Here is a 15,012-nt window from a genome sequence, read left to right as displayed (position 1 = left end):
GTGTAGTGTCACAGGGTTAGCTAGTTATTCTGAACGTAATTTTGTTTTTCTAGGGGTGGCACAGCTCATTATGAAAACATAAAATGGATGTATCTCTTTATCAGGACCGAATCGGAAAAAAAGGTATGGGAAAAAAGTGTTTCTTTTGACTACAAGAATCTACAGTTAAAATATTTGTACGAGGCAAAGAACCACCTTGTATAATTCTTCATGTGAAAGTTTTAGTGGCCAAATTTTCTTTTATTATACGTCGCGTTTTACTGTTTGATTAGGTACGAAATAGTCTGTTGCAATTATTGAATCAAGTATCGAACCACTAGTGGTTTAGTCCCTGAAATAATGAGATTTTGAAACCGTGAGAAGGAAAATGCCTATTGAAATCACTGGCGACATCTAGTGCATTCAGCAGCTGATCTGCTCGGGCAGGAGTGGAAAACTATACAGCCAGTTTTAAGTACTCCGGTTTGTTGATCATTCTCCCACATCCAAACCAAGGACGGACTTGTCATTCAGTCAAATCCAGTCAGCTGTTGGGATATAATGTGTGGGGAAAAACGCTTCGCTTCCATTCCCTCACAACAAAAGCGAATATAATACATTTTCAGAATTAAAAGTTGAATATTACAGATGTACCGATGTTCGAATGTTTCCTGGCTGTGATTTTACTGTGATGAAAATCGCGGAGTTCAATATTCCGAGTGTTGTGGTCAACAGAAGTCCGGAAATGCGGGTAGTTAGTATCGAGATGAATTATCCGATAACAGAAATCGCTACTATATAGGATTCTTGACGATAGATATCTAATCTCCTGCCCTCAAATCGAGATTTGTCCATTTCGTGATGAGGTACAGATGAAAATACATATTGTCATCGATTTTTCCGGTATTTGTTCGAATTTCAGTGGGACAACAGTTATGTATTGTTGCTCCTTAGGGGCGTTTATTAATTCAGGTTCTTAATGAGTTTCGCATACGATCAATGATGACCGAGGATGTCGTATTGTTAACTACATTCACGAATGCATCGAAAAAAATTCGCGTTATATTCCACAAGAGTGTGCTGATCTGGGATTACGAAAAACCACCCTTTGGTAAGTAATCTGCGACTCTGGAAAATTTCGGGAACTCGAATTTTAATCGACTTGTTTGTCGGCTTGGCGATATCGTATCTAGCATGACTACACAACCTGAGGAAACACCATCCAATCGGGAATTTTTTTTTACGTGGAGTAGCGCGACTGAAAATTTCTTTCGTTTTCGATTTCATGCGTGGAGTCCAAAGGTAATTTCTACAACAAGAAACGTTGGCTGGTCTAGTTTCTGGGTCAGCGTGGATTTAGGCAAGATTCAGACAACTTTCGCTTGCTGAACATTCGTAAAAGAAGTTTTCCTTCAACGCCAAACTGATGCTCATCTATAAAATGAATAACGTACGGAAAAACAACACAAAGGCGGCTAATTGGTTTAGGTACTCACGAAATACGTGTGAAATCTCGAGAAACCTCCCTGTATAACTACAAACTTTTGAAGTGAAACGAGGACATAATCGCCCTGTAGATATGCGAGATATGCCACTCGAGAATGTAGAAGGCATGCATTCAAATTATTAAGCATGGATAAAGATTATAATTTTGACTCATAGAAAGCTCAATAATAGTTCCCAATTAAATTTAAATTGAAAGAAAAATCCGTTGTTCGTTTCAAGTGACTTTTTTCTGAATTTTTCGACTGTCAACTCTCGACACGCGTACCTCCCAGAAAAATTATCGTAGATCTAAAAGCGATAGGTACATATTCTGAAAGAGTAGCTCTTTCAGTTATAAATCTCGAAATTTCATCGATCTCAGTGTAACCGTTTGGTCTTGACGAATTTTTTAGCATCAAAAACGTATACAAGGCGATTCATAAATAGTAGATGTATTCACTTTGTTAGCGGATTCCTCATAGCCAAAAAGAGAGTTTGTCTAGTACTATCATCCCCTTTTGAGATAGACTCTCCTTCAAAGGACAGAACAATACGACAATTTCGATATTTTCCCCAATTCAAGGAAAAGAAATATTGGATTTACCAATACGTGCCTGAAATGAGGTCTTTTATTTTTATGTTCTCCAATTAAATTGTAAGAGCCAAGCGATGAAAAACACGTGGCGTCAAAGGTCTACCACAATTTTCTATTTATTGAGCGTCTCAATTTGCAATTATGTGTACAGAATCGATTGGGTTTTCATCAGCAATCCAAGGAATTTTCCTACAATTCTGATTTACATTTGAATTTCCCAATTTATATTGTGACTAACTTCAAATCAGTTCCGTATCTGGGATTTTTTGTGCCTTATGAAAATTGGTTGGGATTTGTCAAAACGGTTTACAGAAATTCTGATCCAGAGAATACTACTATTGTTTTCACTATGGAAAATCGAAGTATTGAAATATTTTTCCGTCTGAAACATCCACTTATAAACTTGGGTCGGTAACAGTGTGAAAGTTTAAATTTCTACAGGTGAAAATTAAGTGGTCTTATCTCAAATCAAAACTCATCGATTTCAAATTACTTCATAATGTTATATGGACGAAAATAAACTTGCGTTCGTCAATCTTGTTCAGGAATGTGGACCCATTGTAGTGATGATCACACAGTCATTCACCAAACTATGGGAAATTAATGAGTGGAGGCTTTTTCCAGAAATATCGAAATTCTGAATGTCTGCCAGATAAAATTTCCTAGGTGGTGCATTTTTCAATCCGTAATATAGTCATTATCTCTCTATCATTTCTCAACCGTTGCAGAAATTCATAGTGAAGTTGACCAAGCCGTTAACACCTAACGAAAACCGGAAGTTTATTAGGTGTTGACTAAATATTTCACATACGTTCTCCAACTTCACGCTCATTAAAACCATAAAATTACGAGATTACGTTTCCACAGAATAAAGTGCACGTGCAGACCCATTACAATCTTAGAAAACCGTGCAAACAAGTTTAAAAAAAAATCATAATTTATCTTCCACAGAACCAACATGAAAAAATGTTTCTTTTTGCTATGAGAAACGCCCTATTTATCTAAAATTTGAACCTGCATTTCGGAAAACAGTTGAAGAGCCAACGCTAAGGGCAGCTTGAACCATTTTCATTTTTTTTTCAGAACAGAAGAGCGTCAAATTGGAGAATATAATATCCGTCAAACCAGACTATCTGAAATGCAGTCATCCATCGAAGGATCCAGAGATTGACCCCTTCTCATTCACGATACACTACGGTTCCAGAGAGTCCTGTGGTAAATGGAAGCATAAAAGTTTGAACTTGAAACATACCGACCCCCTACAAGTTACATCATGGATCAAAACTTTGGAGAAGCAGCTTGGCGGTAAGTTTATTGTGGCATGCCAAACTTTACTGGGAAAATTGGGTGAAATATTACAACGTCCAGAAAGTTGACCAGGGAAATTGGATCGAAATATTTCATAAAAATGTCTCGATTTTAATTTTGTATGGTCTCCGAAAGGTTATTCATTGTAGAAATAATGTAGATACTGAAATAATGTACAACGAAAGTTGACGTTTATGTATACAATATGAACAAAGAATTCCCTATCCGGGTGAGATAGGAGTTTTCTTTCACGTTTATGTGAAAAGAAATAAAGCAATTCTGCTTTGAATACAAATAGGTATTCTACGACGCATACCGATAGGATATTATTGAAATTGTGTTGCATTCACAAGCCAATTCCAGCATTTGAGCGAATCCGAGCAGTTTCCATTTCGTTAAGGTTGATCTCGAGATATTTGATGTACAAAGGTATAAATAGCTGACAAAGAAATTTTAGATATGCTCTTTTGAAGTTGGTTATTAGGTCAGAATTGTGATTCAACAAATATTTGTTCCGCTACGACTGTAAACAGCAAGTATTTGTATTCGAATTTCCAATAACGAACCTTTGAAATCCAAAAAAATGCAAACTTCCAACAACGCTCTACATTCCACTACCACAAATCTGAATGAAAATCAGATGAAAAAGATAGACAAACAGAAATTTAATCAGACAACCTAAGAATGAAAATTTCATGGGAAATTTTCATGTCATGAACTCACAATTGGGAATATCACTCCAAAAGGATTCAACGAGACCTAAAATGACGTTAATAACCAATTCAAAAAGCGAACACAATGCTAATAACCAACTGTAATTAATTAGGAATTTCTCGTAAACATCCGCTGGAGAAAAAAAATGTTTCTAATGAGCCTGAATTAATTGATGATCAAAAACATACAAGCCATCAGGAAAAATGAGCTTTGTACCATCGACCATAACTACTGATCCGAAAACAAACTAATGTTGTTTTCTTTGTATTCACCTCGTAAATTTTTCAACGCAATGTTCACAAGTCTTATAATGGAAATAATGTAAAAAATACCGAATTTCATCAATTTACCTTTAGAATTTTCTAAGGAATTACTTGGACTGCAAGAAAACGTATTTTTCTATTCGTTTTTGTGAATTTTTTCAACGATAATTATTATAAAATTATTATAAGTGGACGCATATCGACGATAATGAGAAAACGATTTTGGCACACGCAAATTCAAACGCTAAATGCATCGCAAATATGGCCTCAAGTCCACATACTTGTATATTGGCTGAAATTGAGGGGTTAAGCAATGACGTTGTCATCCCTATGCAAAAAAAATGGAAACCTAAAATATATTAAGCTTTACTTCATATTATTCTGAAAATTTGACCAAAAATCTCATGAGTGTGATATTTCCAAATATGTAGTCGAAATATTTCCAATTCATTTCCATGAAAATTCAAAAGCTAAATCGTGCATTATTTCGCAAAGATCTACAGAATTGTATGGAAATAAAACTCTGACTCAATGTCCCATTATTAAGTTCCGCAATATTCCAACAAATTACAGTGTCGTTAACCTCCTTTGAGAAATGCTATTTACCCCAGCTCATTGCAGTCTTTCAAGGCTTAAACATAGCATGCACCTTTCAGATTGCGTTATGCGGGAAATGAAAAGAAATTCATAAAAATTGCACCAAGCTGCAAACTCGACTAATTTGTGGGGTTTCCAATTCACGGGAAAAACACGTTTTTCGTGGAAAATAATTCATTCCATAGAGGAAATTTTGCCGAAAATATAATCAACCAAATGGCCTCCATGGCTATGTTTGCAAGTGATACTATTTATTGACGAATTACATTTAAGACCCCATTTGATTTCAGTATGCGTGAAACTCGCACTCCATCCTTGACAATCACTTCCTGTGATCGTATAGGAACAGAGGTTTTTCACAAGAAACCAGCACTAACAAAGAACGTAAAAACATATCCTGCTTGCCCAAATGAATTTCAATTAAAATTGCTCCATTTCCTGGTAGCCACTGGCGAGTCCACTTGTAAATGAACAGTTTACAGTTCAGAACAATTTACTCAACTTGCGAAAGGTCAAGGGTAACGTATATTTGTCAATAATAAAGTAGAACCTGATTTTTAGATAAGCACAGTAGCTTCATTTAGGGATAGTGTCAGGTTCTATCTGAAAATTAATAAAGAAAGATAATAATAACACATAATATGAAAGCGAAATTTCTAGGTATGAATTGTGCTCAAATTACTGGGTAACGTTGATAACAATCAATAAATCACGAGAGGATTTCATTAACGTGGGAGGAACAGTCTGATTTAATTGTAAAACTGTTCCAGTAAGAAGGCCTGAAAAAATTTTAATCGTATAAGCAGAAACACTACGAGTATTTATTTATGCGGCATGTTGAATGTAACGTAATTTTTTTCGGATATTGATCCCAGGAAAACTGTTGTGTGCTGGCTATTTTTGGCCCGTTATGTTGATTCCGTGAATTAAAACGAAGAACTGTACATTTGCCTCTCCACACTCAATGCCTTTCGTTAATTAATACTTGACAATACATTTTCTTTTTATCGATACAGATTTGAAGCTAAAGACTATTAGTTAGATGCTACTTGCTGCTATCTGGTGGAAGGTTTTTGGGATATAGAATTTCTAGATTTTTCTAGAAAAATCGAGTAGGGCTTGGAAGCAATCACAAAAATTCCCTGGCAAGGCGTCTTTATTCAACTATCGTTAGTTACATAAAAATGCGCGCAAATATGAGTAAATGGGAGATCACACATTGTGATTTCTTCAACATGCAGTAAAATCGGTCCTAAAATTTTTATTTTCCCAAACCGAACAATCCTCGCCAAACTCCACAAGCCAACTTACATGAAAAATGAATACACTTGAGTGTCAACTATAAAAATAGCCTTCATAATTGCTTAATTTCGTTCGTTTCGAAAAGGGAACAAAAATTTACGACAACAATTCACCTTGCGACAAAAAAAGAATACCTATTCCGAAAAGTTTGAATCTCCATCGAATTTTTTTCAGACCTCGGTCAGCGTCCAAAGAAACTGCTCATCTTCATCAACCCATTCGGTGGCAGGAAGAACTCGATGCAAATCTACACGAAGTACGGAAAGCCCCTCTTCGAAATAGCAGGGATGGACGTCACAGTCAACGTGTCGCAGAGGAAGGACCAAATTCGGGATTACCTGATAAACGGCAGTTTGGAAATGTTCGATTCGGTCGCGTGCGTGGGCGGCGATGGCACAGTTTCCGAGCTGTTCAACGGTCTCGTTCTGAGGGAATGCAAGATCAAAGGAATCGAAGCCGATAATATCAACACACCTCTGCCCAATCCAAGGATACCAGTCGGTATCATTCCAGGTACGTATTTGGACCTAGCAGTTTGCAGTTCAACACACAAAAGAATAAGTGCCCCACAAAAGGCTAAATTCTTCGCTGCAAGTCGGAGTCCTGAGATACAAGTCAGAATTCTGAGTTGCAAGTCGGCACTTTACTTCAACTACAGTGATATGCTGCAATTCTCACTTGGAACTCAGAATTTTGACTAGTATCTCAGAATTCCGACTTGTACCTCAGAATTCCGACTTATTACAACTCAGAATTCTGACTAATATCTCAGAATTCCGACTTGCAACTAAGAATTCTGTTTAGTATCTAAGAATTCCGACTATAACTCAGAATTACGACTTATTACAACTCAGAATTCTGACTAATATCTCAGAATTCCGACTTGCAACTAAGAATTCTGACTAGTATCTCAGAATTCCGACTATAACTCAAAATTACGACTTATTACAACTCAGAATTCTGACTAATATCTCAGAATTCCGACTTGCAATTAAGAATTCTGACTAATATCTCAGAATTCCGACTTGCAACTAAGAATTCTGACTAATATCTCAGAATTCCGACTTGTACCTCAGAATTCCGACTTATTACAACTCAGAATTCTGACTAATATCTCAGAATTCCGACTTGCAACTAGGAATTCTGACTAGTATCTCAGAATTCCGACTATAACTCAGAATTCCGACTTATTACAACTCAGAATTCTGACTAATATCTCAGAATTTCGACTTGCAACTCAGAATTCTGACTTTATCTTAGAACCATCTTGCAGTTCGGTATTCTGACTTGTACCTCAGAACTCCGACTTGCAACTCAGAATATTCTCTCCTGCAACTCAGAATTCTGACTTATATTTCAGAATTTAGACTCAGAAAAGTCACATTTTCCCCAAAAAATGGATGTATATTCAACATGTTTTCCAATGGAAGAATATATCTATTATGAAAGTTTTGGAGATCCTGTCCATCATTGGAAATAATCTACGAAAATTCGAAACGTTCCTTCTGAAACACCTTCGAGTGAATTTCAACATTCATAAATTATTCATCATGAATTACATGATATTATGCAAATTTTCCTCTGAATTTTTACCTCCAAAACGCCGTGCTCTTCTGATTTATTAATTTATTATTATTTTTTTACGGACGGAAATGTCATACTTCTGTGACCTTCTCGATGCCCAAATTTTAATGAAACTATGTAATAAAGCTTGCTCACACGTGAATATTTTTCAGGTGGCAGTACGGATACTATAGCTTATTGCCTTCATGGAACAACCGACCCAACTACCGCTGTTTTCCATATTATTTACGGGGACTCCGTAGGACTGGATTTAGTCTCTGTTTATAATGAGAACCAGCTACTTAAACTCTACGCAAGTGTACTTAGTTACGGATATCTGGGGGATGTGGCATATAATAGTGATAGGCATAGGTGGATGGGACCTCAACGTTACAATTATTCAGGTACACAAATGGGAAAAGTGAAAAATTCACTTAGATTTCTGAAAATGCTTGATAGATTGAAAATCTGCAAAGATTTTTTTCCACAAAAAAAAAAAAAACACTACTTGAGTAAAGACTCAACTGAACACCATCCAAATTTCAAATCATTCGGACGTATGAAAGTTGGTGAAAATGATGTAGATAGATAAAGTCTAACTAATGAAATCGTTTTGAGAAGGGCTTCACGAATGTCCTACCAATTTCTAACCATTACAATAAAAATACCTTCCGCAAAAAACGCCGGCGTCTTATCTCCTTATAAGAATATAATGCACGCTCGTATTTCACATACCGAGAGCAGGTGCGTCCTTATCTCCTCGGAAGGATTAGAAACATATGCCTCCTGTCCGCACATAATAAAAATTTGCATAAATAGCTCCTTCAATGTGAAATACGAGCGATGCACTTAGGACCTATGACAGTTTAATGGCTGTCAAGTCTATTTAATGGACAAAAAATCCACATAAAAATATTTTCGCTAGTAATTGCACTGGACTTGACAGGTTTATTCCGTTCTGGTAGTTGAATCCTCAAGTGGTAGAAGTGAAAAAAAGCCTTTGAAAATTTGCGGCATTGGAAAATTTACTGCCGTGAATGAGTTTTTCTGTCTCTTGATTTTCACGGAAGCTCTGAGCAGGAAAAATATCATAATTGCCAGTTTGAACTGGCAATAACACCTGTTCATAATTGCCAGATCAAACTAGCAATTACTTAGGTATGTATATCCATAAATGTCAGGTAAAACTGGCAGTTAGATTTTAGATTCAATTGCCAGTTAATCAGCTCAGCGCTCCCGTAAATTTTCAAGATATTCATTCTGGAAACTGTACCGATTTATTCTGTTCATTTTCAGGCTTCAAGAAACTCGTAGCGAACAAAGGTTATCAAGGGGAGGTGGCAATACTGACTGATAATGACGATATAAACACGCAGAAATGCTACGAGAACTGCGACACTTGCAAAAATGAAACTGGCGATGAGAAAGTGAAGGCGCAGTGGAAAACGATCAAGGGAAAATTTTTCATGATAAGCGGTGCCAACATTAGCTGCGCTTGCAGCAAAAGTCCGAATGGAATTGCACCCTACAGTCATCTTGGTGATGGGAATATGCATTTGGTACTGGTTAGACACGGTTCTTTCATCAACAATCTGAGACTTCTCCTGAACTTATCCAACAAGAATAAACACATCGAGGAATTGCCATTTGTCGAAACGTATTCGGCCAAAGAGTTCTGTTTCAGATCTTTGGGCAGTACCAGCAGATGGAACTGCGATGGAGAGATACAGCATCAAGCCAATATTCGCGCCAAGTAGGTATATATAGGTAGTTTTGAGATAGATAAGGGAGATCTTTCATATATGTAATTTTTTTTGAGCCCCTTTGCCCACAAGTGACTGTCCTTCGAAATTGAGAGTAATAGAGACTGTCAACAATTTATGATCAATATTCTTACTCCTGTTATTCGATTTCCCAGAGGGTATTAATGAGAATACACTGAAATAGTGAATTTTCATGCACTTCCAAAGGGAGAAGGGGCTCAAAACGAACCATTTCAAGAAAGACCTCCCAAAACTTTATTTTGGTTCAAATTTTCGAAACTATTATAGTGCTATCCCAATTAAAACAGACCCCACACAAATTTCGCTATAATTGCAAGTGATTTGAAGCTACAACAGCAAATTCTCCCTGCCAAAACCCGAAGCATAGATCTATTTGTTGCATTTCTATTACACTTTATTACACCATATCCGAAGTTTATCACACTTGCCATTTCCAAATGAGATTTGGACTACAATTCATTATAATACTTAAAAAAAATATGCCTTTCAAAAGTTATAAAAATGGCAAGTGGACATGGTGTAATAAATTGTAATGAAAACGTCACTATGAAACATAAAAAAATCCCTCATGTTTTAAATCGAATGAATTAAGTAGGATAACGGATTCAATTGCCATACCAAACCTCTTGAACAAACGTGCTTAAAAAAACTATTGTCCCATTAAAAATACAACAAAACAATTCCTCATATTCCACATTCAAGGAATTTCTGTCGACGCATGTCGTTTAGATAACGGTTTCAACTGCTACAAACCAACCCTGCCTGCAGGTGCATATATTTCCTGTGGAAGGATTTACGATAGGCGCCTACTGCAAACACGTGAGTGGTAATAAATTGATTGAAGTGGCAGGAACATATGTTCCAAAAAAAAATTACGAGCGCGGTCTGTTTAACCCTACAACTTTGAGGAATCCGCATTTTTTTCATAATTAAATTCGCACCTCATAAATTATCCTTATTGTATGGGAGACAGACAAGGGCAGGAAAAAAAACAGATTTTAACGACTCCTTAATGGTCATGAATGTCCCATAAAACGTTCAACAAAAGCACTTCCTCATATTTCATCGAAGGAATTTCTCTCGACGCATGTCCTCTAGATAACGGCTTCAATTGCCAGAAACCTAACCTGAAGATTTACGATCATCACCGACACCTAAGTAGTAATAAATTGATTGAATTGGCAGGAACATATGTTCCAAAAAAAAATTACGAGCGCGGTCTGTTTGACCCTACAACTTTGAGGAATCCGCATTTTTTTCATGGTTAAATTCGCACCTCATAAATTATCCTTATTGTATGGGAGACAGACAAGGGCAGGAAAAAAAAACAGATTTTAACGACTCCTTAATGGTCATGAATGTCCCATAAAACGTTCAACAAAAGCACTTCCTCATATTTCATCGAAGGAATTTCTCTCGACGCATGTCCTCTAGATAACGGCTTCAATTGCCAGAAACCTAACCTGAAGATTTACGATCATCACCGACACCTAAGTAGTAATAAATTGATTGAAGTGGCAGGAACATGCGCTTCAATAGAAATTACCAGACGGTTCGTTTGACCCATACACCTTTACTAGGAATCCGAATTTTTTTCGCTCTAATCAGCTATAAAAAAGTTTTTATGGTTGAATTCGCACCTCATAAATTATCCTTCATATATGGGAGAGAAGACAAGTGCAGGACAAAAAATTCTTACAAATTTTTACGATTCCTTAATGGCCATTAAAGTCCCATAAACTATGCAGCGAAAACTCTTCCTCATATTTCACATCGAAGGAATTTCTCTTGACGCATGTCGTTTAGATAACGGCTCTAATTGGCACAAACCGAACGTTTTTACACGTGCATATATTTCTTTTGGGAGGATAAGTGCCTACTGCGGACACATAAGTGGTAATAAATTGATTGAAGTGGCAGGAACATGTGCTTTAATGGAAATTACGAGCGCGGTTCGTTTGACCCATCCAACTTCACTATGGGAACCCGAATTTTTTTCGCTCTAATTACACTATTCAACAAGGGTTCTCCCACCTAAGAGATTTATATTTGTTTTGTTAGGTATCCCTCACCTTATTACAAAAATAATAGTACTTACGTTTGTTTAGCTCCCGTTAACAAAATAAAAGACATGCGTGAATTGTCCATGTTCGCACTTCTGTACCCTACGATACATTATAAAATAAACAAACTATTGAAACAAGTTCAGTTTCTGACAGCATTGAATGACTTTGAAAAAGAAGCCTGGTTGTCCTTTGTAGAAGTGACCAAAAATTTTCTTGGCAATCACAAATCTCCGCAATATGTAAATATCGTCAAAACGATGTTACAGGCTCATCAAAAAATGGGATGCAACATGTCCTTAAAGCCCGTTTGCAACAGCCGAGAATTCTCTACAAAATTCTCGCAAGAAAACGGCAGAGATTATTTTGTATGCAACTGAACAGAGAATTCTACCGAAAGTGCGTATGCAACAGTATATAATTCACGGCGCATGAATTTTCGAGCAAATTCTCTAGAGAATTCTCGGCTGTTGCAAACGGGCTTAAAAATAGACTTTTTGCAATCACATATTAATGTCTTTCCACAAAATATGGGAGCTCTAAGTGACGAGCATGGAGAGCGATTCCATCAAGACATCGCGTCATTCGAAAAACGCTACCAAGGCAAAGGGGAACCCTCTATGCTTGCTGATTATTGTTGGTCCATCATTAGAGAAATACTGGAGTCGTCCTACAGCAGAAAAGACAAAAGATCTAAGCGATCGGAATCTTTTACACCATTGCAAATATTATAATGCATTGTTTTTGTTAAAAATCATGAATATAATTAGTAAAAAACAACAAGAGCTAACTTCCACTTTTTATTTATCGTGCGTTCATACCTCGGCTACGAAGATTAAAAATATATATATTTTCCTTAGGTGGGAGAACAAAGCTATAATTTTGTCGATCAGTGTTATCTATAAAAAAAATTCTCCTTCTGTTTCAGGGTGAGCCGTCAACTTTTGACAATTTTCAGCAGAGGAAGGCCCGTAGTTGCAGAACGTGAGACAAAATGCTGTGGAATATGAGGCCTTTCTTTTTGGTAGTTCTCAATTTAAAATTTTATCGTATGTTATGGAGTTGACGATGAAATTTCTCGCAGAGGATACAAAAGATATATCAATAGCAGTCGCGTTCTGAAATGCACACCATGACGAATTGGCAATATTTATTTTGTAACAAGCTAAATTGTTCGACCACATTGGACGTTACAGTATTTGCTCAGTATTGAGAAAAGAACTTATGTGATAGTAGAGTATTTATTGTGAGATTGAGATAATTGAGGAAATCCCTTCAATCTATATGTATATATTTTTTAAGAATTTGCCTCCCAATTTGAGTTTGCATAATGTTTATAACTGTAATTTTCGCAAGGCTCTCCACTCAACCGCTCTTGTGATTAACATGATACCAATACGTATATTGAATGTTTTTAATGCTATATATTCTTGCCTCAATCCAAGCTCAATGTTCCATTTTACTAATTTTTATATAGATGAACTCTAACTTTTGTATTTTATCCATTGTTGGGGACGAGAAACGTTCTTCAATTAAATGTGGAAATTTTAAAGATTGATTCTGCATTTATTTAGGTTCGAATTTTTGATGTTTTTGATGCCTATTTAATAAAGAGATTTTCCTTATACCTACAAATTGTTTCAATGAAAACCACCCCGCTCCTTAGACTATTCAATGAGTACCCAATTCAACTTTCACAAAGCCATTAGAAATGCTGCTTCAACTAAGAATTTAGATTCCATGAAAATTGACGAGTTTCACAATCAGGAAAATACTTTTCCAACGACATCTAGCGTTTTCCGACGAAAAATCGAATTGGATTGCCAGATAGAGTAGGCACCCTAGAAACCTCCCTATTCCGCCATATTATAATTCATGAATTTCTTTGCGTGGAGCTCACTCAAACAAGAAAAATTTCCACTTCATTAAAGAATTCTATCAACGAGATTATATCAAGAAATGATTTTTTTTCTTCGAATGGAATGTTTCACCTACTGAAAATTGCTCTGAAATGAAACTTAGAATTCAATCTTCGAAATGTTCAATTATTTTTGAAAATGAAAATTGCTAGGGGTGGGTACTTTGGCTGGGATTACTTTACAACAATCTGAAATTCATCAAAATTACAATTCAACTGAGAAAATGGGTGAATCACTGAGGTGAAGTCAAGAGCTTTCGCGTTCTTGTAGAAATTTATTACTAACGTGGCCACCCGTTCAGGTATTGAACTTGCTAAACGCTGCTTGATCTTCAGAAAAATTCAGATCAGATCAAGTTGAAAATAAGCATTTGGCAGAGGAGAAAACTTTTCGTCGGTAATGCAAATTTTGAGCGCCATCTGACGGGTAAGCACTTTCTGAGATGAAGAGATATTTTCGCGATTTTCTTCTATTTTCTAGCGATACTATCCTCGCAAAATTTTGCACACGTCTCAGAAGGTATCCTTTAGCGACCCACCGAGTTCAAATTCCATTGGATCGGCATTATCTGAATATTGAAAAACTTTCTACCGTTATAATACAATCTACCTACTACGAATTATTCATCAATGAGAGAAACCATATCGGTACGAGACCATTTTGGACTCCGAATTCGCAAATAACAGACATTTGGACAATAAAAAAAGCGCGCAAACAGTATCCGAATCAGTATTGCACCATTTCAAATCAAAAATATGGAAAAAAATTATTTTCGAGCGAGAAAAACTTGAAAGTTTGGATGCATATCACGTGAATACGAAAAATATGACTTTTACCTTTTTTCGTTCATCGATGGTTCAGGAAAACGCCTGGACAGCAGCCTGAAGGATTTTCTTCATTCTTTTCTCGAAACTTGCATACCTGAAAACATAAACTTTGAGAAGAGCTCATTTCCAAAGGTTTTTTTATTGGAAATGATGAACCAAAAATTCATCTGAAGAAAAATTGCAAGGTCTAAGGCCTCTTATGTATTTCTGAGATGTAGGTAACTGTATATCAAAAATACTGCTTTGCCATATTAGTTAAATGATCATATAATGTTATTACATAGCTTTGGGAGCTGAATCCTCACGAAAAGCTCTCTCCAAATAAAATTACACGAAAAGTAGGATGTTTTAAAAGTTTTTGCGGTTTCTTCAAACCTGCTGTCAGAAGTATCTAGAAGACCTAGAGAAGAATCTCTTTCGACCGATATTCAGTGGATTTACCGCGGATAAATCTGGTCGCAGCCACCTAGATGGCCAATATCATCCTAAGAAATAACAAATGACCAATCATCCTGTATAATCCCTAATTAATCTCGCTGTGGCTATAACAGGGGGACTCAGGAACTAAACATCCACCTGGAATCCTTATTCCCAGAGGGTAACCACTGCGCAC

The 15,012-nt window shown here is 36.4% G+C and overlaps 1 protein-coding gene across 1 annotated transcript; it reads left to right on the top strand.

The window, feature by feature from the left end:
* The first annotated feature begins 511 nt into the window (after nt 1–511).
* LOC123321341 (ceramide kinase) lies at nt 512–13,284 on the top strand. The gene is made up of 6 exons (XM_044908837.1): nt 512–1,090; nt 3,143–3,364; nt 6,418–6,756; nt 7,980–8,210; nt 9,103–9,559; nt 12,582–13,284. Exons 1-6 carry the CDS (start codon nt 979–981, stop codon nt 12,661–12,663), a joined length of 1,443 nt encoding a protein of 480 aa, XP_044764772.1. The 5' UTR covers nt 512–978; the 3' UTR covers nt 12,664–13,284.
* The last annotated feature ends 1,728 nt before the right edge of the window (nt 13,285–15,012 follow it).

Source organism: Coccinella septempunctata, chromosome X (genome assembly GCF_907165205.1).
Source record: "Coccinella septempunctata chromosome X, icCocSept1.1, whole genome shotgun sequence".
Lineage (NCBI taxonomy): Eukaryota > Metazoa > Arthropoda > Insecta > Coleoptera > Coccinellidae > Coccinella > Coccinella septempunctata.
Note: the sequence above shows the minus strand (reverse complement) of the source record. Positions and strands in the feature narration are given on the sequence as shown.